At 38.0% G+C, this 26605-nt stretch overlaps 1 protein-coding gene and 1 pseudogene across 4 annotated transcripts in view; one reads left to right on the top strand and one right to left on the bottom strand.

Annotated features, from left to right (window-relative positions):
- SMAD4 (SMAD family member 4) overlaps positions 1 to 26605 on the bottom strand; it is a 109054-nt gene that overhangs the window by 35432 nt on the left and 47017 nt on the right. For 3 of the 4 annotated variants that reach the window (XR_006707502.1, XM_045457724.1, XM_045457723.1), the window contains exons 2-5: positions 7200 to 7577; positions 6176 to 6350; positions 5713 to 5742; positions 325 to 537 (exon numbers count right to left, since the gene is read on the bottom strand). Coding sequence is in view for 3 of the 4 variants with exons in the window: in XM_045457724.1 (XP_045313680.1) it covers positions 325 to 537; positions 5713 to 5742; positions 6176 to 6350; positions 7200 to 7448 (667 nt within the window). In the remaining variant the exon portion in view is untranslated. Of the gene's footprint in view, positions 1 to 324; positions 538 to 5712; positions 5743 to 6175; positions 6351 to 7199; positions 7578 to 26322; positions 26603 to 26605 lie in introns of those variants that run through there. The other variant, XM_045457725.1, reaches the window with a different exon arrangement.
- LOC123587496 lies at positions 20493 to 21423 on the top strand (annotated as a pseudogene).

Raw genomic sequence — 26605 nt, 5'->3', positions numbered from 1 at the left:
CGAGGTTCATGAGTTCGAGCCCTATCAGGCTTTCTGCTGTCAGCATACAGCCCACTTCAGATCCTCTATACCCCTCTCTCTTTGCCCCTTCCCTGCCCACACTCTCTCTCAAAACTAAAACATTAAAAAAAAATTTTTAAGTAAATTGCAAAATTACAAACACCATTTTTTCTAGGACCAACTGAAAGACCTTTTTAATACTTTTTTCCTATAAAAGATATCACATTACTTTTAATTTTTACTTGGAGTTTCCTCCAAGTGACTACATGTAAATATTAAATAGGGAAAATCAACTTGCTGACTACACTGGATTCTACTACTCACTTGTGGAAGCCACAGGAATGTTGGGAAAGTTGGTGGTGCTGGTAGCATTAGACTCAGATGGAGCTAACAGAGCTGGGGTGCTGTATGTCTCCGTTGAGGCACGATTACTTGGTGGATGCTGGATGGTTTGAATTGAATGACCTTCAGTGGATAATGATGGCTGCCCTTCAAAGTCATGAACATATTCATCCTTCACCAACATACTTGGTGGAGCTATATAAAAAAGTAAACACATTGAAAAATTTTATAAGCTTCTGTTACCAGAAAAAAAAATCTTGTATTGTAATAACACCTAAAATTAACTATAATGTAAATAACTCTAACTCAGAATTTTTTCATAATATTTGAAAAGAATACTACTTTATCAACAAAAACTATGCATTTAGAAATAGTGACATCAAATATATTTTACCAATCAATCTGACAGACCCCCCAGAAATGTGAAGATAGACTATACTCCCAACAACTTCCAGCCATGATCCTGAAGAGGTATTCCTTAGTTTATTGATTAACCTAGAAGTAATAATCATCTTTTTTTTTTTTTAATGTTTATTTATTTTTGAGACAGAGAGAGACAGAGCATGAACAGGGGAGGGTCAGAGAGAGAGGGAGACACAGAATCTGAAACAGGCTCCAGGCTCTGAGCTGTCAGCACAGAGCCCGACGCGGGGCTCAAACTCACGGACCGCGAGATCATGACCTGAGTCGAAGTCGGACGCTTAACCGACTGAGCCACCCAGGCGCCCCGGTAATAATCATCTTAAACACAGGAGTTAGATGAAAACCAAATGGCTGGGGAAAATGTTTATCCAGATGAGAAGACCAAATTGAGATCAAGTAATTAGCTGTATCTTCTTGCTAATTTCACACTGTAGAAATGAGTGGGATCTGATAGCTATCCAATTCCAGGATTTAGACTTATTGTTAAGTGTCATGCATTCAAAGATTGAAACGTATTCAATGTCCGTCCCCCCCCAGGGTTAGAAACAAAAAGAAAAATCCTAAATGGTAAGTCAAACTGAAATTTCCTTCTAGAAACCCAAATCAAATGATGTTTGATAAACACATGGTGTGAAAAAACCCAATAATCAACATCTTTCACCTATGTGGTTACGCCTTAAGCAAACCTAGACTCTAGCTGATACAACAACACTTTTCCTTTAACAAATTAGGGAAAGCTGCCTTTTCCTCAAGGAAAAAAAGAAAACTTAGACTGCACTGATAATGTCAACTGTTCTCTGCCCAGAACCTCCCTATTTATTTTAGACTATTGTTTTGGGGTATGCTTTTTGTCTTTAGCAAACAACCCTTTACTGCTTCTAAACTAAAACTACGCCATAATTTTACAACCCACAGAATTCTAATACTAGGTTCTCTTAGAATAATCAATTAACAGTCCACAAGAAGACATTCTCTTTTCCATTAAGAATCAACATCCAGCACCCTTTATGTTTCCCTTATGTCAGTTTTTGAAAACATTGATTATACATAAATACCAATTAGTTACATGGCTTTTTTTTTTAAGTAGGCTCCATGCCCAAAGTGGGGCTTGAACTCATGACCCTAAGATCCCTGAGATCACAACCCTGAGAGTTGTGTAATCTACAGACTGAGCCAACCAGGTGCCCCAACATGACCTTTTTTTTTTAATTGAGAATATTTAAAAGAATAAGCCATTGTTCAAATTACTATGTACAATCTCTTAAAGGGCTTTTTCATACATCAAAAGTCATGAAGACACCGATATAGTTAAGACCAAAAAATTCCGTTCCCAAAAGTTTTTCTTTAAAAAATTCTAGGGAGGGGCACCTGAGTGGCTCAGTCAGTTAAGTGTCTGACTCTTGGGTTTATGCTCAGATCATAATCTCACAGTGTATGGGTTTGAGCCCCACCTCCAGCTCTGCGCTGACAGTGCAGAGCCTGCTTGGGATTCATTCTCCCTCTCTCTTGCTCTTCCCCTCCCCTGCTTGTGCTTGCTCTCTCAAAACAAACATTTAACAAAATAAAATTTAATTTTAAAACATTTTTAAGGGGCGCCTGGGTGGCGCAGTCGGTTATGTGTCCGACTTCAGACAGGTCACGATCTCGCGGTCCGTGAGTTCGAGCCCCGCGTCGGGCTCTGGGCTGATGGCTCAGAGCCTGGAGCCTGCTTCTGATTCTGTGTCTCCCTCTCTCTCTGCCCCTCCCCCGTTCATGCTCTGTCTCTCTCTGTCCCAAAAATAAATAAACGTTGAAAAAAAAAAAAACATTTTTAAAAATGAAAAAATTCTAGGGAAACAAAAAGATAACCAAAAGGATGCTTAACACATCACTATGTATAAGTGAAAAAAGAAAAAACTGGACCCAACCATTCATCACTAATGTTGGCCAAATCACAAAAATTCAAGAAAAAATCATTTGGGACACAAAGTGAGTATTACTGTATTTATTCAATCTTTCAAAAAAATTATATCATTCAACAAAGTTCTATAATTTTCTTCATATAGATTCTGACATCTCTATTTAATTCCTGGACATTTTAGAGTTTTTGTTGTTATACTGACTAGGATCTTTTTATCAGATACTGGTATTACTAGTACATAAAGAGAAAGCTACTGATTTGAGGAAACAGTTGGTCAACTTGATATTCATCGCTTTTGCTTTTCAGTGGACTCTTCGGCCTAATGTGCAGTTGTAACAATTAAATCCTACTTTATGCCTCATAATATTTTTTTTTGCCTAATACATTGACTAAACCTTCCCCAAATGTAAGCTTGAGACTTCTACCTGACTACAAGTCTCTTTGTCAAATAACTTAAACCATGTCCCTTAGGTGAAACTGTAGGTATCAAGGATAGATGTCTGCAATATACTTTTTTGCAAAAGAAAAAAAGTAGGTTACAAAACACTATTGTACACTATGATCACATGCATGTTTAAAAAATCACATCACGTAATTTAAAAAGCAAGGTCCGGAACAAGTGCACAATATGCTTTTTATTTAAGAAAGGAGGGAAATAATACATGTATTTTTGCGTAAAGAAACCCTGGAAGGAAACACCAGAAACTAGTAAAAGTGATTACCTGAGGTAGGGGGGAATGGGGGCAAGGGTGGGAGCACTTCTTTTCACTGTATACCTTTTTATAGTATTTTGATTTATGGACCATGTATTGCCTATTCAAAAAAATAAAATTAAAAAACATATAGTATATATTTTTTAAGTCCAGAAAAACAGACACCAAACTATTAAGTATTTCTCTTTATGGGCTAGCATTCCACAAATTCATCCACTGAGTAAATATTTATTGAGCACTTATGTTCCAGGTACGGTTCTAGCACTTGGGATATATTAATAAACAAAAGAAAAATCTCTACCCTCATAGAACTTACACTCTTCTGTAATATTTTTTTATTGTTTAAGTATTATGTATATTGAGTACACATTACTCCAGCTTCTCCTAGCTGTCCATCTTGATCTTCATCTAATCAAGTGTGGACAATGCCACCTACCATGGAGGGGATAATGGGAATGGTGCAACACTTGAATTCACTTGGCTCAGTCAGTACCTGACACAACTGTGTACATAGTAAGTATTAGCTGTGATGATTTCATTGTACTTTTAGAGCAGTCATACCTGTAGTGACTGGAAAATGTCCTATGAAGTGTAAGGAATATGTATAAGGGACAGAAAAGCTGAAGCCACTGGGCTCACCTCCGACCACAGCACTTCTCTGATGCTACTCTTGCTGTCTCATTTACCTTTTCCTTTTCCTTCCTCCACTAGACTATGAGCTACCTAGAGTGGAGAAAACATACCTTACTTATCCTATCACCCCGAGATCCTAACACAGTACCAAGCAATACACGCTCATTAAATCTTCTTAAAATGAATATGCAGGCTGATGTGGTCATGGAAAGTTTCATAGAAGACAGGAAATAAGCTGGAAATGATTATCACCAAAATTCCAACTCAAAAGTGAAGGAATTATCCCATTTTCTTAACTTTTTCTTTACCTGGCTTTGTATTATTTCTTTGTCCAAATCTAGAAGGGACTGTGAAAAACATCTGTTGTTTTCTGAGGAAATGAACCACTGAACCTGGCCTTAACAAACCACCACTAGGGGGACCTACAAGGCTAAAACAGCCCTAGAGCCACTAAAAAGAGCTGATCATCCACACAATCCGACCAATAACAGCTACTCATGACAGCAGTATTTCAGAGTAAGGGAGGAGTGTGATGAGTCCTCAGAATTGGATCTCCTCACAACCACCACCACTAAGGAAATTCTGATATAATTATCACTACAGTCTCCCAAACCCTAGTACTTTAATTCTCCAAAAGCAGGGATGGAGAAAGGTGAAAATCTGAAGGGTATTTACTTTCAAAGAAAATAAATGACATAATATCAAGGGCTTGAACCAATCTTAAAGGTACTCTTCCCAGACCACTACCACATTACCAACCCACTGTTCTCAGAAACCTACTAACCACTAACAAGTAACAAAAGGCACTAGAATCTTCCTCCATTATTCATGACATAGAAGAAAAATGGACAATAAAAACAAGTAGACTTTCATGCTCTTCCTAAATTTTGTTTAAGGTTGTTAAACAAATGGATGGTAGTTCTGACCCACCCCTAAGACTGTGCAACAAGAAGTGCCAACCCACCGATTTCCCTCCAGAACAGCACACCTTTCTAAGATGATAGTGGTTCTTTATCAGAATTTCTCTGTAAATTAATTAGTTCCTACAAAAATTTTAGTTCATTAACACGTTCTAAGTAACAGCGCTAAAGTTTTAACAGAACTCTGTTCTCAAATATTATACTAAAAAACAAAACAAAAAACACCCCCCCATTGATTTAATTTCCCCACCTCAAAACTCTCCTTTTAAAAACAGAATTGGAAATTATCTATGAAAGTTAAAGTAGCCTTGTTTTATCGACTCAAAATGTAACAAGACTGAAAAAATATTTATATATATATATAAATAAGTTAGAAACAAAGAAAAATTAGAATACTGGTATTTTTAAAGGATATGTTATACATGACTCTAAATTACCAGACATTATCGGTATCTATATTCATTTAAACTGTTCTGTGAGATTTTCTTCCAAAATAGTCTGTTTTTACCAATCAAAAAATATTGTTTATGTTTTATATTCTCCTATCATTTTTTTTTAGACCACTTTGGTACATAAGTGTAGTTCAAATCCAAAGAACCAACAGCCTATTTAAATCCAGTTTTAAATACTGATAAATGTCCCCCCAAATCCACATTTCCAAAACAGTAAGTATTTTTCTTGTAAATGCTACCAGAACTCACACAAACTAATTTTAGGTCAATAAAAAATAGAGGGGACAGGATAAAAGAAAACAGAAAGTTACAAGAAACAGATTACCTACCATTACTCTGCAGTGTTAATCCTGAGAGATCTTAATTTTTTAAAGGGGAAAAGAAAATGAAACATTAATCATTACCACAATAATATTTTCCATTGTATTTAAAATTACAAAATGTAATTTTACTTCACAAACCATTTCAATCCAAGATTAGTAGTATAAATACTACTATTTATAACTGACAATACATACTATTCAACCTATAATGCCTTCCATCTTATTTTTTAAAAATAATGTTCTAAATGGGCAGAATATGAGCTATAGTGTATACTTAATTTTAGCAGTCAAAATACAAATCTGTTCTAAAGTTCAAATTTAAATATTTATATTTCATTAAGAATATCTGACTCTTTAACCTTAGTTGAAGTACTGGGCTATCTCCAAATTTATAATTTAATGTAGAAAAATCAAATTATTGAGATCTGTTCCCTTTGTGCATCTAAGGATAAGAGCAAGGTCTACTCACCAATTCCAGGTGATACAACTCGTTCATAGTGATATGGATTTACACAGACACTATCACATTTTAAGTCAAATGCATACTGACAATATTTAACATGTTTGAGTTCATTTTTGTGAAGATCAGGCCACCTCCAGAGACGGGCATATATCACATGAGGAAATCCTTTCCGACCAGCCACCTAGGAAAAACAAACAACCATTTACTGATCATCAGTTAATATACTGATCATACATTAAATAAGGCACTTAATATATATTCTCATTTAATTCTTACAATCCTACAAAGTCAGTATTATAACCCCCATCTCATAAGTGAGAAACATTTATGAACTAAAGTTACTTCTTTGAGACCTGTGCTCAAGTTTTTAAAATGCAAAAAAAAAAAAAAAAAAACAAGTATGAGTTTGCTGAAGTACCCATTTCTAAAATCTAGAAATAAACATTTTAAATCTAATGACAGAAGATTTCTGTATGTTTCTTTAAAAACACGCAGCACAGAAGATATATGATATAGTTCTATACAAAAAATATCATCACTGAAAATGAAAGATTAAAAAAATTATAAGATATAAGCTTTTAATCCTAAATTTTAAAGATATGCTTGAATTCTTTTAGAGTTTTTCACATAAAAGTACCAAATATACAGTATCAGATTTCTAAATTATAAAAGGACCAAATATAACTCAGTTTTTAAAATGTACATATAATACCAAAAAAAAGAAGGAAAAAAAGCTACAAAAATGAATACCAAAGTGCTAAAGGTATGGGGTTTCTTCTGCTTTTTGCTTTTATTTTCCAAATTTTCTACTTTGAATTTTTTTCTTGTAACATTAAAAAACTTAAAATATAACTTTATTATAAGGAACATCTATTCTTCCATATATTCCCATAATCATATTGGTACAGGATGTAGAGTACCTGAAGAAATGGAGCAAACATTAAATTATCCAATAGTAATGTAAGAGAAAGCAAGAATATTTTAATCTGCCACTACAAAACATATAGAAAAACTCTAGAACAAGACTAACCTGAAGCCTCCCATCCAATGTTCTCTGTATGGTAACACATTTGCTAGGATGAGCTCCATTTGTAGTTATAGCTGTTATTAAAGAATCCAGTTCATCTTTTTTCTCCTTCAGCTTCTTTACCAAACTTTCAATTGCTCTCTTTGCAAATGTTTCACTCTCTCCACCTTGTCTATGGCACATCAAACTATGTACAATGCTCAGACAGGCATCATTACTTGTTGGTGTATTTGTAATAGACATATTGTCCATTTGTCAAAGTTATTCTTTTAAATCAAATAGGTCTCCAATTTCCGGAGAAATTTTGATCTTTTGGAGGCAGTGAAAAACAATGACTAACGTTGCAAGGAAAATTATTAGGCATGTGGTATTCAGGATAACCTAAAAAAAATGAGACATAGACATTAAAACACATTTCACAAAGTAGATTCAATTACTTGGGAAAAGAGGGAGTTGCTTCAGTTAAGTCAAAGACTCAATGTACATAATTTAAATTTTGTACTTAGAGTTTTAAATAACTTAATTAAAATGTTGCTGTTTCTGACATTCAAAAAAAATATTAAAGTTAGGCCTTCTCATTATTATAGGGGCATACTCAATCAAGCCTTGTGGACTGAACTAGTCACCCTAAAGTTAAATCTTAACATGACTTTTTTAAATGATTACCAATGAAGACCAGCACTTTAAAACACGCTTGATTGACTAGTTAAACCTAAATGTCTACCATAATACACATGAAAAATTTACCATCACCTGATACGAAATGCTGTTTATCAGTTAAAAACACCCATCTTTGTTATAAGAGACCACTGACAACAGTAAAAAAGATGAACACAATTTTTTAAATGGGCAAAGGATTCTAATACTCCTCTCTCCAAAGAATGGCCAATATGCATATGAAATATGCTAACATCACTAGTCAACAGGGAAATGCAAATCAAAAACACAAGGAGATACCACTTCACATTCACTAGGTTGAGTAAAGCAAAAGGGTAGATAATCATAAATATTGGTGAGGAAGTGGAGAAACGGTACCCTCATCCACTGCTGGCGGAACTGCAAAATGGTACAGCCACTTTGAAAAGTAGTTTGACAATTCCTCAGAATGTGAAACACAGAGTTACTGTATGACCCAGGAATTCCACACTTAGCAATTCTACCCAAGATTACTGAAAGCCTATGTCCACACAAAAACCTGTACATAAATGTTCACAGCAGTTATCATTCGTAACAGCCAGAAGTGTAATACAAATGTCCATTAACTAATGACTATTTAAATGAGTATATATATCCATACAATGTAAACATTATTCAGTCATAAAAAAGAATGAAGTACCATTACCATGCTAAAACATGGATGAACCTGGAATACATGCTAAGTGAAAAAAGCCAGTCACAAAAGGCCACATATCGTATAATCCCATTTACAAGAAATATCTGAACAGGCAAATGCATACAAAGAAAAAGTAGATTAATGGTTGCCAGAGGCAACTCCAAAGGATATGGAGTTTCTTTTAGGGCTAATAAAATATCCTAAAATTGATAACGGTGATAGTTGCACAACTCTATCACTATATGAAAACCACTGAATTATACATTTTAAAAGAGTGAATTTTAGAGTACATCAATCATATCTCAATAAAGTTACTATTCTTTTTAATGGTTATTTATTTTTGAGACAGAGAGCCGCAAGCCCATGCACGCGGGGCAGGGACAGAGAAAGAAGGGGGAGAGAGACAGTCCCAAGCAGGCTCAGTGCTGTCAGCACAGAACCCAATGCGACACAGGGCTGGACACAGGGCTCAACACAGGGCCCAGTCTCACAAGCCATTAGATCATGCCCTGAGCCAAAATCAGGAGTCAGATGCTTAACCAACTGAGCCACCCAGGCGCCCTCCAATAAAGTTGTTATTAAAATGAAAGACCACTTAATTCCTCAAAAGATTTTACCTGTAACAAAGTAAATTATTTTCAACAGAAATCAAAATATAGAAAATGAGTATTAGTGAAGCATCTATCCAATATGTGTGAAACTAAAGTAACTTATCTAACCTTAAGATCCCACATGGAATAAGAAAAGGCCATCAGTCTAAGAATAAATGAAGTAAAGCAGGAGTGGAGGCAATACTTTATGCTGAGCTGTTTTTAATTTGTTTGCTGATGATATTCTATTCCATGCCTATTCTGCTTTTATTTTCCTTTGCTATTTACTTGAATCATTAAAAATCTACCCCCCTGGGTACCTGGCTGGCTCAGTCGGTAAAGCATGTAACTCTTGTTCTTGGGGTCGAGTTCAAGGCCCACATTGGGCATAGAGCTTTACTAAAATTAATCTACCCGCACCCCCCCAACCAAATTAATAAAACTAACTCATCAGTCTCTACCAAAGCTTGTTACTCTTCTGATGACTTTTACTTTATTTAATTCCACTCAATTACCCAGCATTGGAAAGCGTGTTAAGTCATCTCTGACTTCCTTCTCTCTTTTCCTACCCCCATTACTTCTCTCTTTTACTACCCCCATATTCTCTCACAAAGTTACATGATTCTCTACCTTTGTCATTTCTAGCAGTCTCCTCTCTATTCTCCCTGATGCTGTTGTAGTTTTGGGTCTCCTAGGCATTTCTATCAATCACTTGGTATTTACCTCATGTTCCCCTCTATTGCTATCTGTTTAACATAAATGCCTGTCTTCTCAACTAAATTAGCCCAATACAGAGAACGTTTTCTTATACCTTTGAATAGCAAGCATTTGCCCACATTCAATAAATACATGTTGAAGGTAGATTTTCTGAATAACCCAAGATTACCTGACTGGGGTGGTGGGGGATGTTGGGAGTCAGAGACCTGGGTTAGAATCCCAGCTCTCACACTAAGTAGTTGGACAGATTAAGTTATACTCTGAACGTGGCTTAAAAGGAGTACACAGAGCTCAAGGGAGGAAAAACTACATGAAATGCCTAGCACATAATGTTCAGTAAAAAGCAGCTACACTGTGAGTACTAAAATGTTTAGTGTTTATAGTCTGAGTACTAAAATGTTTACTTTAAAAGAAGATTTTCCCATAACACATTACTCATGTTTCTGTATTTCTATTAAAACTTGTCAAAGAAAATTCAGAAGGGCAAGGACAGAAGTAAATCACTCATTCAGGACTCACAACTCCTCTACAGGAGCCAGGCAAATTATATAAATATCTCGGATTTAAAGAAAAGTACTGAGGAGCACAAGTGCACACCCATCAAAAATGGGTAAACACTATTCACTTCCCATGGAAGTGGCGTTTGAGAATGCTAGACCACTGCTAACCGATCTCCAATGCCCATTTGTATATAAAATCTTATTTTTAAGTATCAGCAACTTATTTGTGGAGAAAGGGGAGGAAGGAAGAGGAAGAAAGAAAAACCACCGTGTATGCCAAACACAACACCCCTTCAACTCAAGGCTGGCCCAAGACACTGAGGGGGGCACCTGCTGGGATGAGCACTGGGTGCTGTATGGAAACCAATTTGACAATAAATTATAGTTAATAGCAATAAAAAAAAAAAAAGCTGGCCCAAGAGAACCACCAGTTTGAAATTTCTGAATGCCAACATCACAACAATTTTAAGATCTAGACTGAAAGATCTACAGTACAGGGACTGTACTTGTCTCATTCATTAGATGCGCCCAACTCCTAGCACTTGTGAGTGCTCCTTACGGTCAAATGGATGCATTTCTGTATGCACTGTCAGATCCATGCTCCTGCTATTTCTTTTGTCTAAAACATCCAGTCTCATTTTATCCACATGGCTAAGTCCTAGTTATCCTTCAAATTGCAGCTTAAATGTCTCCTCTCCCCACCAATCTGGAGAATGACCTTCCTGGTATGTTTACTGTGTATTCCTGGTATGTTAATTGATTCCCTCCCTCAAATTTAAAACACACCCCAATTACAACCCAACATGTTATATTACAGTTATATGATTACGTCTTTGTCTTACACTGTTGCCACAAATCTAGAAGTTCAAGAAAACAGCAAAACTTTCTCACCTTAGAAATTCCCAGCACCATGCACACTTCCTGACATACATGAGGCAAATATGGAGTGACTATAGCTTTTTTATTCTGTGGCATTTCCTTGCAACAAATTTTAAAGAATACAAAATTTTTGTTGTTAAATTCATTTTCTGATATTACATTCCAAAAGATTTGCACCAATTTATAATTAAAGCATCTGAGTGTAATTATTTCCCCACACCCAGATGTTACCATTCCTAAAACTTAAGCTATTTGGGACCTAATGGTATCTTAGAAACTGTTTTAACAGTTTCCTTTGAAAACTTTCTTAGGCACCATGTTCTTGATTTTATCCTTGTTGAATTCCTATGATCACAAGTGCCTAAAACATAATATAAAGTTCCTTGCATAAAAAATAATACATGGGCTCCTGGGCGGCTCAGTCACAGTTAAGCATCGGACTCTTGCTTTCGGCTTAGGTCATGGTCTCATGAGTTGTGAGATCGTGCCTCAAGTCGGGCTCTGTGCTGACAGCCACTGACAATGCCAGGCTGCTTGGGATTCTCTCTCTCCTTCGCTCTCTGCCTCTCCCCAACTCGTGCTCTCTCTCTCTCAAAATAAGTACACATCTTTAAAAGATAAAATAATACAAACAGGGATATATACGTGTTTTCCTACGTTAAACAGCTCTGGATTATAATTTTTTACAAGTGGTACGGAATGATAGACAAAGGTACTAGAACGGTATAAACAAAACTGTAAGTTCTGATTAAAACTCTAGCGGTATGACTGGGCAAGTTAATATGTTTTTCAATTATCTTATCTGTAAAATGGGAACAACTTTACAGATTCTCTACGTAATCAAATGCAACAGTGTATATAAAAGCAATCTAGGAACCATAAATTGACCAATTCAACAAACACTGTATCTAAAATATGCACAAAGCACTCCAGATACAAAAAGCAAGTAGCACATAATCAGAAAGTGGTTCTCAACTCTACCAAATATCCCATTTTTGTTAACAAATAATTTATATTACCTCCTCTTAGTTATTCTGAAACAAAGTTCTAACACACTTACGTATTTTTAAAAATTTAACAATACTTTAATTATGACAGCATAATTATGACAAATTCACACCTTCCAAGAGAGGTGTGGTGTTTTGGCAACTCCAACAGCACAATGGCACTGCAGATGGTGAGACGGATTTCCGCAAATGGTGAATTCTTGATAAAGTGCCAAACATAACAACTTCAATTTAAGAAAAAGAATTAAGATGGGGCGCCTGGGTGGCTCAGTCGGTTGGGCGTCCAACTTCGACTCAGGTCATGGTCTCATGGTTCGTGAGTTCGATTGCCGCATCGGGCTCTGTGCTAACAGCTCCGAGTCTGGAGCCCATTTCGGATTCTGTGCCTCCCTCTCTCTCTGCCCCTCACCAACTCATGCTCTCTCTCAAAAATAAATAAACATTAAAAAAAAAAACTGTAAGAAAAAGAATTAAGAGAAACTTAATTCCTGAAAAACTGACTATACGTAAGATGGAGTCGGATAATAAGCCAGTTATAACATTTTCCTCCTACATGAATTTCTGGGGCATGTCAAAGTGCTACGAGATGCATTGGTAATTCTTCACAGTACCTCACATTACAGGATGGCATCCCTTACCCTCATCTACCAAAGTTCCTCTCACTAATTTCCACAACATCCCTTAAACAGCACTACTTACTCCACTGAGAACCACTAATCTAGAAGATCCAAAATATTACTACACTAAGTAAGATATGCTAATAGAGGTAGGTACTAAAGTGATTCAGGACCATAAGTGAGAAGGATGGAAGTCCAGAGATAAAGTAAGTCTGAGCATGATGTATCAGGCTAGGCTAGGCTAGGCTGCAGCAACCACCAACCCTCAAAATATCAGTGGCTTAAAACAAAGGTTTATTTTCTGAATAAACTAAACTATATGTCCATCACAGATAAAAAGGTCACTGCTCACTAACATCTTTCAGGGATCAGGCTAACAAAGGCTCCATCACTACCTATGTCCTTAAATGGCAAGAGGAAAGATAGGATAACTCACATACTGTCTTTTAAAAAACTTTCTTTAATGTTTATTTATTTTTGAGAGAGACAGAATATGAGTGGGGGAGGGTCAGAGAGAGAGGGAGACACAGAATCTGAAGCAGGCTCCAGCTCTGAGCCGTCAGCACAGAGCATGACGCGGGGCTCGAACTCACGAACCATGAGATCATGACCTGAGCTGAAGTCAGAAGCTCAACCGACTGAGCCACCCAGGCGCCCCAACACGTACTGTCTTTTAAAGGCTATCACTTCTGTTCACATTTGATTGGCCAAAGTTAAAAGGCCACGTCAGTGGTTCTCAACCAGGAAAAAACTCTCTCAGGGGACTTTTGGCAATGTTTAAAGAAATTTTTGATTGTCACAACTGCAATAGGGAGGTGGGAGGAAAAGTACTACTGGGTGTCAAGTAGGTAAAGGCTAGAGCTACTGCTAAACATCCTACAATGCACAAGACAGCAACCCACAACAACAATTTAGCCAACCCAAAATGTCAACAGTGCTGAGGTTGCGACACCCTGGACTATGCCTAATTTCAGTGTGGGGGAAGGAGGCAGAGAAGCACAATACTACCATGTGCCAGAAGAGAGCCATCAGAATACTGGTGGAATAATACTAATAACTACCACACGTGAATAAGAATTTGCCAGGCTGCAGGAAAATCCAGACAAGCAGAGGGATATAGAGTGCAGATGTTTTGTCTAGATTCATCATTAGGAAAGGGGAAGAAATAACAACATTAGATTTGCATTAGATAGAAAACTACAGTAAGAACATGGAGAATAACTCTGGAAAGGGAAACAGAAAACTAGTCAGGAGACAATGATCAGAAAAGTGATAGGTTAGGGGCATGGGCAATAGAAACAAAGGGAGAACCAATATTTCTAGGTAGAATGGACTAGATTTTTTAATCAACTAAGTATAAAGGGTGAAAAGAAGGGAGAGTCAAAAGAGGACCCATTTCTTAGTTAACTAAATGATAAAGAAAGAATACAAGATTTTAAAAGGGTAAATAAATTCAGTTTTAAATATAGTGAGTTTGAAGAGTTCAGTAGGGAAGGTAAGCCTATTTAAAAGTCTCTAACATACAACTATTAGATAAAGTCTCTGTAATAGAACAAACCATCCCATGATGACAGGGGTAATGGGAGGTAAAAAGTCAGCAAAAGAGATAGAGGCTCCCTTACATCTACCCACCTATTGTGTTATGTCTCTAGCCTTGCACCTGCTATATATCATAAGCTATACTGACCACAGGTCTAACAGGAACTCCATGAACTATAGAGCCAGACAACCAAACTAATTAAGATACTCTCTAAAACAGCAAAGATGAATGCTGGCCTGAGAGGTTCTCATGGGAATTCATAAACTTTAGTTAATGAATGTTGACATTTTTTTATTCTCAGATGGCTATTTACTTTTGAATTATTGGCACTATTATACATATGAAACAGATTTTCTAGAAGTTATAGGTATTTTGATCAATGATCAATAAACTAGTTATTATGGGAATATGAGACAAATGCTTATGTGTAACAAGGGGGAAAAAAGCCTGGCACGGTGAAATATCACTAGAAAGAAATTCAAACTATAGGTTTACAAGCAGAAAACATAAAAAGGTTGTGCAGGCTTAGTTCAACTGCCTACAGCAGAAGTTATAGCCTAGTTTCTAAACAGAGGAAAGTCTAAGAGTTGAAGTTCCTTTTTTTTTTTTTAACATTTTATTTATTTTTGAGACAGAGCGTGAGTGGGGGAAGGGCAGAGAGAGAGTGAGACACAGAATCCGAAGCAGGCTCCAGGCTCTAGGCTGTCAGCACAGAGCCCGATGCGGGGCTCGAACCCACATACCGTGAGATCCTGACCTGAGCTGAAGTCGGGACACGCAACCGACTGAGCCACCCAGGTGCTCCTAAGAATTGAAGTTCCTTAAACTGAGGGCAACAAGAGAAAAACTCCAAAGAGCACAAAAGATTAAGTGCACAGGTATAAGTGATTATAAAATCTCAGGTGCAAATAATACAATCAAATAAAAAGAATGTTTTTGTGCTAACATTTAAGATGAACTACAAGGGGAGACGACTGCGTGGCTCAGTGGGTTGAGCACCTAACTCTTGATCTCCTTGATTTCGGCTCAGATCACGATCTGACGGTTCAGTTAATGAGATGGAACCCCGCGTTGGGCTTTGTGCTGACAGCACGGAGCCTGCTTAGGATTTTCTCTCCCTCTCTCTCTGCTCCTCCCCTGTTTGCGCTCTCTCTCTCTCAAAATAAATAAACTTAAAAAAGAGAAAGATGAACTACAAGGGACAAATTTAGAGATAAGCTTCTTGTTTACCCACTGGTCTTGGGTAAGTGTCATACTGGTATACCAGCTTTACCTTAAATAATCTTATTTAAAAATTAACTTTGTAACTAGACTTATTGTGGAGATATTTTTATAACATATAAAAACATCAAATCACCATGATATACACCTGAAACTGATAGGATATTATATGTCAATTATACTTCAATTAAAAAAAAAAGTTTGCTTCGGAGCACCTGGGTGGCTCAGTCAGTTAAGTGTCCAACTTTGGCTCAGGTCATGAGCTCACAGTTCATGAGTTCAAGCCCCGTGTCAGGCTCTGCACTGACAGCTCAGAGCCTAGAACCTGCTTCAGATTCTGTGTCTCCCTCTCCCTCTCTGTTTAATAAACAGAATTTTTAAATAAACATTTTTTTAAAATAAAAAAAAAAGTTTGCTTCAATGGGGACTTAACTTCTCTGCATTTCTAGGTTGCATCATCTGGCCCCTTTGGTTGCTGTGCCAGAAATGAGATCCCATGCCCCACCACACAGCATCTCATCCAGGTCCCAGAGGAGGAGGAGAGGCCAGAAACTCAGGGTGACAACTGATCAGTCAGGCTCTGCAGCAGGTCTCAGTGAATGGTCACCTCCAGGTAGTGAAACCATGTAGTCCCAAAAAGAAGAGGAAGGCTGGAGCAGCAGCTGAAACAGAACAAGCTGCCAACGCCGCTAAAGAATCCAGAGAATCTTAGAAGGAGCTTAAGATGTGCCTGATCTGAGTATTTCATATCAGAGTTTCAAACACTGTTACTGACAGGGTGTTACAGGCTAAAAGGTCTCTCCCACCCAAATTCATATGTTGAAGCTCTAAACCCCAGAACTCCATCAGAATGTGACTATATTTGGAGACAGAGCTTTAAAGAAGTTAATTAAGGGGGTGCCTGGGTGGTTCAGTGGGTTAAGCGTCCAACTCTTGATTTCAGCTCAGGTCATGATCTCACAGTTCATGAGTTCGAGCCTTGCGTCGGACTCTGCACTGACAGTGCAGAGCTTGCTTGGGATTCTCTGCCTCCCTCTCTCTCTTCCTCCCCCACCTGTTCTCTCTCTCGCAAAAAAAATAAAGAGGTTAATTAAGGTTAAAATAAATTTCTATTAAGCAAAAAAAATTAACATTTTTCTAGATTCATAATAGAAGTTAAAAGAAGAAACAACAGGGGCTACCTGGGTGACTCTGTTGGTTAAGCATCCAACTCTTGGTTTCGGCTCAGGTCAGGATCTCACCATTCGTGAGTTCCAGACCCACACTGGGCTCTGTGCGGACAGTGCGGAGCCTGGTTAGGATCCTCTCTCTCCCTCTCTATCCCTCCCCTGCTCACTCACGCTCCCTCTCTCAAAATAAATACACTTCTAAAAACTTAAAAAAAAAAAAAAAAAGAATCAACAAAGTCCTCTATGTGAATGTGACACCTGTTTTTTGTCTGCCAACTATCCTGCAATTGATTTTCCAAGGAGAATCTCCCCATCTGGGCAGGTGGGACGATCCCCAGGCTGACTAACCAGAGCCACCTCCTAGCCACATTAGTTGCTTCTAAGATGGGAAAGGACCCAAGTCAGATCAATGACACAGCTCCAGGACTTCTGTTGGAACTGGAAAGGGAAAAAAAATCTCTCTCTGCTGGGCTTGACACTGGAAGTAGTTATCCTCAACCTGACCCAAGACTTAAACTAACAGAAAGGAAAGCAAATACAAAACAATGAGTCCTGATGATACTGGCTGGTTGTGACCCACGATCTGGCACTCTGAGGCCAGCTCTATTTTCAGACCAAGCCAAGGAATTCCCCTTTTGACAAAAATTTGACTGATACATGTTTTCCAGTACATAATTACTAAGCAAAAATGGACTTAACATTCATAGAAATAACAGCGATATAACACAAACCACATAAAAAGTGGAACCAATCATAATCCTGTCAACAATAGACAATTAATAACCTTAAAAATAGCAGTTGTCAAGGGGGGTCTGAGTGGTTCAGTCAGTTAAGCATCTGTCTCTTCATTTCAGCTCAGGTCATAATCTCATGGTTGTGGGATTGAGCCCCACATTGGGCTCTGCATTGCGAAGGGAGCCTGCTTGGGATTCTCTCTCTCCCTCTCTCTGCCCCTCCCCCACACTTGCTCTCTCTCCCTCCCTCTTTCAAAGTAAATAAATAAACATTAAAAAAAAAACACAGCAGTTGTCAAACTGTCTGGTTTCAGGTCCCCTTATTTACATTCTTAATTACTAAGAATTCCAAACAGCTTTTGTTAATGTTTCTTTCATGTGTTAAAGCTAAAAAGTGTTTAAACATGCATTTTATTAGTTTAAAATAATAAGCCCATATGTGTTAATATGTTGTATGAAAAATAACTATTTTCCAAAACAAAAACATCAGTATTCAGAGTGACATTGTTTTCCATTTTTGCTAATTTCTTTAGTATCTAACTTAAGACAACTAGATTCTCATCTTTGCTTCTGCACTTTTTTATTTTATTTATTTTTTTTAAGATTTTCTTTTTAAGTAATCTCTACATCCAATATACAGCTCAAACGTACAAGAGTCGCACATTCCACCAACTGAGCCAGGCAGGTGCCCCTGTTTCTGCATTCAATCTGTTGTTTTGGTTAAAGAACATGAAGAAAATGTGCCTCTCACACACACATACTTGGAAAAGGGAGGAGTATTTTAATAGCATGTTAGATCATAATGATTATTCATCTTTTATTCAACACCAAAATGCACCAAATGGCAATCGTTAAAGGTTAGCTGCAATGTGGAATCTGAAACCATATCAACGAACTTCTTGGCTCTGTTTGGTGTATACTGGTGATATATTGGTGATATATCTTGTAACATCATGCATTGGTCACTAAAAAGTACTGGTTCAATGAATTATACAGATCTTCCAAATGCTGGCACACTTCCTTACACAATATACATCTTTTAAAAATCACATTCCTTAATATCATCACCAATCTCATCAGAAAAATCTTTAGGTATTACACAGCTGGTGTAATGATCTGCCCATGGTGACAGACACAAGTTTTCAAATCTAATTTTCACCTGAAAGATCAGGATTTTATCATTGGCAACAGCTAGTTATTCTCCTCGAGTGTCAGGCCCACTTCATTAATTTTCAAGGAAATACCTGACAAATATCCAAGTATGAGAAACTATAGTTCATCTCAGTCAGTTTTAAGTAAAAATAAAAGTGGTATTCCATTCAAAAAAAGTTAATTTACCTTGCAGCTCAACCACACAAGTACTGTTCCTAGAGATGAATCTTGTACTTGGATGTGCAGAAGTATTTTATGCACACTTCCACTGAATCACACAGAGTATTAAAAAGATATGCACTCCAGAGTAGAGATTTCAAAAATAAAACTTATTACTGCTTCACCAAGGCTTTTCTTAAGTGAAACGAGACTTTTTCAAACGCTTAAGATGTGTTTGGCTGTGAAGAACAAGTAAAGATTCATACAGTTTAATGCCACTGCCCTGATTCATGCTAAGGTACAAGCGGTGTGCCACCCACTTCTTCACCATCAGTGCAAATATCAACACAGAAATACAGCAAGTGACATATTTATTATAAAAATAATTTTGATGGGGCGTCTGGGTGGCTCAGTCAGTTGAGCATCCAACTTCGGCTCAGGTCAGGATCTCATGGTTGAGTTTGAGCCCCACCTCAGGCTTTGTGCTGACAGTGCAGAGCCTCCTTCAGATTCTGTTTCCCTCTCTCTCTGCCCCTCCCCCACTTGTGTTCTCTCTCTCTCTCTCTCTCTCTCACTCACTCACTCAAAATTAAATATTAAAAATAATGACTTCATGAGCCCCCTAAAAGAAAAAGGCCACGGGGACCCCAGGATTTTGTGGACTACACTTTGAGAAACACAATTTTTAATTTTTTTTAATGTTTATTTTGAGAGAGAGAGAGAGAGAGAGAGCAAGTGGGGGAGGACAGAGAGAGAACCCCAAGCAGGCTCCACGCCATCAGCCCAGAGCCCAATGTGGGGCTCAATCTCACAAACCATGAGATCATGACCTGAGCCGAAACCAAGAGTTGGACGCTCAACTGACTTGAGTCACCCAGATGCCTTGGGAAACACTGTTCTAAAAACTGAATTTTAATAACTGATAACTGAAAAATACAATTCCTAAAACCTTTGACACAAAGGAAACTATCAACTCATGTAGCTTATTCTTTCAAAAGAGGTGTTTCAGAATCCCCTGCAGGTTAGCCCAGTCCTACTAACTATGTACCAGGAGTGGGGCCCTACCTTTAAAAAGCACTCTAAGAGTTTGAGGTGCTGTAAGTTTCAGAAAGCACTGATCTAGCCTGTGCTAGTCTACATACTTCACTTTACAAATTAGCAAAAAGACAGTGAAACAAATTGCAGTATCATGGATATATGCAACTGATAAAAAAGACTAACTGCACAGGGCACCAGGGTGGCTCGGTCAGTTAAGTGCCTGACTTTGGCTCAGGTCATGATCTCACGGTTTGTGAGTTGGAGCCCCACGTCAGGCTCTGTGCTGATAGCTTGGAGCCTGCTTCAGATTCTATGTCTCCCTCTCTCTGTGCCCCTCCCCTGTTCGCGCTCTCTCTCTAAAAAATAAACATTTAAGAAACTTTTAAAAAAGACTAACTGCACAAAAGTTACATCATTTTTCTGTAAAACTCGCTGCTTAATTTCAACATGTATACACACGAAATTCTTCCTTTAACTAATTTAGTGGGACATATCTATGACAGAGATGTACCTAGTGTGTTTGTGTACAATGATACCTGGTTTATCTTACCACATTAAGTACTACTTCCGGCCATCCTTTCACCAAATTACTGAATTGTTACAATGATTAGCATCTGTTGATATGCTCTAGAATTCACTAATGAATACCATTGATAAATATCCTTCATACAGTTTTACATTTAGAAATATATTTTGCTCTTTTCATGCCTATTGTGGCCATGCTTGTGGTCCCAAGAAGCCTCTGAAGCATTTAGCAGCTCCAGAGCAGAGGATGCTGGATTAACTGATTGGTATGTTTGCCCCTCATCCATCTACCAGTCCCCATAAACTGAGAGATCATCTCCTTCTCATTATTTCCCTAAAGATCAGACTAGGTATGCCCTAACAGGACGTGAAGTAAAGAAGATCTGTATGTAGTGTTTTATTAAGATTGATGACAAGGTCCACACTGATACAACCTACCCTGCTGGTTTTACGGATGTCATCAGCATTGACAAAACTGGAGAGAATTTCCGTCTCATTTATGACACCAAGGGTCACTTTGCTGTTCATCAGATTTCACCTAAAGAGGCCAAGTATAAGTTGTGCAAAATGAGAACGATCTTTATGGGGATAAAAGGAATCCCTCATCTGGTGACCCATGATGCTCTCACCATCTGCTATCCTGATCCCCTCAATCAAGGTGAATGACACCATTCAGAATGTTGGAGACTAGAAAAATTACTGATTTCATCAAGTTTGATACCGGTAATCTGTGTATGGTGACTGAAGGTTCTAACCTGGGAAGAACTGGGTCACGTGAAAGATGCCAATGGCAACAGCTTTGCCACCCAGCTCTCCAACATTTTTGTTAATCACAAAGGCAACAAAACATGAATTTCTCTTCCCCATGGAAAGGGTATCCACCTCACCATTGCTGAAGAGAGAGACAAGAGACTGGGGGCCAAAAGAGCAGTGGGTAAAATGGTCCGTAGGTGATGTGATTGGAAGTCTTTATACTTAAAGATCATATAGCATGAAAAAAAAAAAAAACCAGAAATACATTTTGACTAGAAAAAGATTGAATTCATCAATATTAAAATATAGAAATCATCCCTTACTACAAAAAAACACAAATATTCAGTAGCAGTCCTTTAAAAAAAAAAAAACAAACATAAATGATATGCATTCTAAACATGCAAATTGGGATTTGACAGATTTTAAGTAAATTACTCCAGTGCATCAATGACTGCAAAATAAAGCTGGTACCACATTAAAGCAATAAGGATAAGCATACTAAAATATCCAAAGCCTATAAAATCAAGAGCTATTTTTTTAAAATATATAATACAGATTCCCATGCCTCCTCCACTCAATTCCCATTCTGAATCTGTGTGTGTGTTGGGATGGAGCATGGGAAAGGAGAAATAAAGCTCTTCCAGAGATGGAGATGCAACCACTCTTCAACTAGCACTTGGGAACTACTCCAGGTGATGTAAATGAACTGGACATGCCCTCCTTGGATGATATAAAAAAATGCTAACTGGTGGGGCCTGCTGAACAACTGTCTCCCAGTGTTTAAGTTAACTCCTGACAGCAAAAAGATGCAGCTTGCCTCTCAGAACCAGTGAAGTGACTAGTTAACTGGTGCCTAGAAAATGTTATGGCTTCCAAGCAGATTAACCTTCCCCCCTTGAAGAACAAATTCCATTGGGAGTTTAGATGGTAATTTTGGCACCTACACAAAATCCTAAATCTCTAAAAGGAGCCCAAGTAAGTATTTTAGAGTACTTGGACGGCCGGGGGGGGGGGGGGGGGGATCAACTCCCTATTCAGAATAGTGATGCTATACCAACTTCTTATCATGGGAAATACAAGTACCTAAAACTTGCTACCAGACACTTCAAATGAATTGAAAAACAAAGAGGAGAAAAGGGGAGAGAGCGACAAATGAAGAGACAAACACTGAAGCAAAACGAATGGGGCAATACCTTCAAGAGACCCATTAAATTAGATGTGAGATGATTACACAGTACACAGACACCTCATTGTATTAAAGAATGTAAAGCCAACACAAGTTGAAACAGTTCAAAAAATAAAGTTAGATGGAGTGTCTGGGTGGCTCAGTGGGTTGAGCATCTGACTTCAGCTCAGGTTGTGATCTCTCACAGTTCAAGTGTTCAAGGCCCACATCAGGCTTGCTGCAGTCAGCCTATCAAGCACAGAGCCCACTTCAGATCCTCTGTTCCCCTCTCTCTACCCTTCCCTCACTGGCACTCTGTCTCAAAAAATAAATTAAAAACATTTAAAAAAATTAAGTTAGAGGACTCTAACAGCTAAACCACCTCCAACTCTGATCTTGCTGCACCCCAGGCCAAATGAATCACAATTTCTGGAGGTAGGATCCAGCCACCAGTATTTTGTAAAGCTCCCCGAATGATTTCAAAATGCAGCCAAAGTTGAGAACCACTATCCTAAACCTTGGGAGTAAAAAAGCAATAAAAAGATGGATCCCATACAGTTACAAGTTTTCTAAAATGCAATTTTCATTTAACACAGTCTTTGAGCCTAAACGTATTTACAATTATCACCAACTTAAAAAAAAAAATTTTAATGTTTATTTTTGAGAGAAAGAGAGACAGAGTGTGAGCAGGGGAGGGGAAGAGAGTGAAGGAGACACAGAATCGGAAGCAGTACCAGGCTCCAAGCTATCAGCACAGGGCCTGACGTGGGGCTCAAACTCACGGACCGTGAGATCATGACCTGAGCCAAAGTCGGGAACTTAACCTACTGAACCACACAGGCACTCCCAATTATCACCAATTTTAAATTAAGATGTTACAATAGACACTTTTTTTTTGAGAGAGAGAGAACAGAAGCCTGGGAGAGGGGAGAGGGGGAGGGAGAGAATCTCAAGTAGGCTCCACGCTCAGCATGGAGCCAGAGATGGGGTTTGATCCCACCACCCTGGGACCATGACCTGAGCCAAAATCAAGAGTCGGATGCTCAACTGACTGAGGCACCCAGGTACCCCAACAGATACTCTTTATAATCTTGTAGCTAGCTATCTGACCTGTATCATTTGCAGTAGCAAATAATCAAGACTTAAATTATAAGATTCTGACCACCCATCATCTTAGTTTTACATAAGTACCACCCTAGTTTCTATCCACTTTCATGGTTAAAACAAATTTTCCTGGATGCCAAACATATCACATAATAGTGTCAAGGTGACACAACCTAAAATACCTTGTTCCTGAGAAACTGGAATTCGGCCACATTTTCCATCATCAAAATTACACATTTTAAAAATGAAACAAAAAATCCAAAAATACTAAATCTGACTCATTATCAAGCATATGTTTTGTTATGTTATGATGCAAACAGTATCATACTGAAAGTTATTCAAATGAATATCTAGACATATTTGTCAACTGTTTCTCTTTTTAAAGCAACTGAGTCTTCATCAACTGTTGAGTAAAAAGCCCTAAATTTGATAATTTAACAAAATTAAATTCTGTATTATGCTGATCTAAGTCCTTTAACTTTCATTGAGTGTAGAAAATAATGAAATCAATGAAACTTAGTCATATTAGTTTTACACATGATTAAACATCACCTCAGAGTCATGTTTATTTTTTTAAATGTTTATTCATTTTTGAGAGAGAAAGAGAGCGTGAGCAAGGAAGGGGCAGAAAGAGAGGGAGGCACAGAATCCAAAGCGTGCTCCAGGCTCTGAGCTGACAGCACAGAGCCCGACGCAGGGCTCAAACTCATGAACTGTGAGATCGTGACCTGAGCCGAAGTCAGAAGCTTAACCAACTGAACTACCTAGGTGCCCCCACAGTCATCTTTAATCATCACTTAAGCAAAACAAAAATTCCTGCCTAACTACACAATCTTCTAGAAAAAAAGGAAATCAAAATATGTACAAGGAGCACTGAAATGCCAACATAAGATGTTTAAAGAACCATTCACCCTTAAAATCACTGAATGAAAAATGAAAAAAAAAGTTAGGCATGAGCTAGAGGAGGCCAAAATAGAACTGAAGTAAGTTTAAACATAAAAAAATAATAATATATGTTCTCACCAAAGTAGGTAAAATCTTAGTCAAGACTAAATATGCATTTTAAATGTAATGAACGAGGCAGATCCTGTGGGGTTAACTGCCCTAGTAGGGGCCTCAGCAATTCACAGCTCAATTAGAATAGTGGCTAATGATGTTACTATAACACCAGCTCAATCAGAAAAAACAGCTTCCAAGCCAGAGAGGCGGTGTGTGACTGGGCAGCATAAATTAGTTTAATACTTGCTCTTAATTTGGGGGGTTGGAGGCGGGGGGGGGGGATCTAAAGAGGAATGCAGAAAAAATAATTCACATACAAATAAAGAAATAGCTCAACTAAAATGTAGCTTTAAAAAATGAAGCATAGGGTTTTGAAATAAGAATTGCTGCTTCATAGTATAAGCAGAATTGTTTCAAACAACAAAGCCATCAGAAAAGGCCAAAGATCCATATAAAATGTATATAAAATTTCAAATTCACCTTCTCAGCCCAAATTTTCATTAAATCTGAAATTGATTTGCAGTTTTTTTCTAAGCTCAAGATTTACAATGAAGGCACTTAGCTATGCAGAGAAATTCCTATTAGGTACCCCCACCTCGAAAATCAGAAAATTAAGGTGTAATACCTCTTTAAAGCAACCTCACCCCAAAAACCTGGAAAGCAAAGAAAAAGCCACTTCTATTAATAGACTCACGAAATGTATCAATTTTCTCTAGAAAGGCTTTTAGTTTTAATTCCAACAACTGAAACTTACATAATTCATTAGCACCTTTATATCTAAAGATTCTGCAAATCTTAAATGCTTAGCCTACCTGTATTACTTTGTTCAGTAACAAACCCATTTAAGAAAACAAAATCATAAAAAAATGAACTTAGGAAGCATTAACAGGATATATTTTAAAACGTTAATGATATCAATCATTTACAACTTGAAATGTCATGTACTAAGCATATCAGAACATTCCAAAAGAGAAAATAAGAAATAAGTCCTTAGCAGAAAAAGAAGTTACACATTGGAACTTCCTATGCTATATTTCAACTGAAATACAGTCTCAGTGCAACAAGGCAAAGGCAGTTAATGAAATCCACAATAAAATTTATTCCACTGCAATATTCTAAATCTAATTACTTTATGAAAGTATGCATTTCTTTATTTTCTATAAGACTACATAGTTTCTTCCAACAAAAAATACTGAACCTACTTTTTTAAAACCCACATTATTAAACTGCTATTGATGCTAAAAAGATGTAATTCTGGCAAAAGTCAAAGGTTGTTAACAAAATTAGCCAAGATTACATGCCTTTAGAAAATCAACTCAGACTAATTAAAATGATTCCACATCATCTTACATTTGTAATTCCGGAAAAACGAGCGGTTTCACCTTAAACTAGAGTGCAAAAACGAAAGGCATGAGGAAACCAAATTCAAAACAAATTAATTAAAAATATATTCATTAAAATTTTTACCAGTATTTTCGGGGGGGGGGGGATAGCTATCAATCATCAACAGAGTTTTAAAAACCTCTCTGCACCCTCAAAGAAATCTTTCAAGTTAACCAAACACACCCATTTCTTTGAAAATCTTGCCGGAGAGATTAGAACAGCAGTTTGGGGCTGTGATGGAGCCACCGCCCTACATCGTATAGCAATTTCACGCTCAGTACACGTAATCCTAGCAACAAAATAAACTACGTCCTTTATTTTTTGTTAAAGGAGTGGAAGGTGGGGGTGGTCAGTTAGGTGCCGAGAATGTTTCCCGCATACCGCCATCACCCACAATACTCAAAAAGTAAGTAAACAAATCAAAGCCAGAAACATAAACTGGAATGACACAACCAGGAAGGGAAAGTGAAGGACAAAGAGAAAACAAAAATTTGCTTAAGAAAAGAAATGAAGACAAGCCATTTACAACTTTCATTAATACCTGAGGCGACACACTCCGGCCAACCCAGCGCACTCGGCTGGGGCGGACAGCGAAACTACTCAAGAACAACAAAGAGAAGCGGCGGCCGCAGCAGGAGTCCCGGTCCGAGTTTAACTTGATTCTGCCACAAACCGCAAGGGGAGTTCGGGGCCGCAGGACCCAGCCCGTAGCCCGAGTGACGCGAGGCCCCGCGGCCCCTGCGCAGGGGCCGCCGGCCCGGCCCGTCAGGGGGCCGCGCTCGCTCTCCCGGCGCACCCGCCGGCCTCCTGCTTGCTCCCGGCCG

This window comes from Leopardus geoffroyi, chromosome D3 (assembly GCF_018350155.1).
Source record: "Leopardus geoffroyi isolate Oge1 chromosome D3, O.geoffroyi_Oge1_pat1.0, whole genome shotgun sequence".
Classification (NCBI taxonomy): Eukaryota; Metazoa; Chordata; class Mammalia; order Carnivora; family Felidae; genus Leopardus; species Leopardus geoffroyi.
This window is presented reverse-complemented; position numbering and strand designations above follow the sequence as displayed.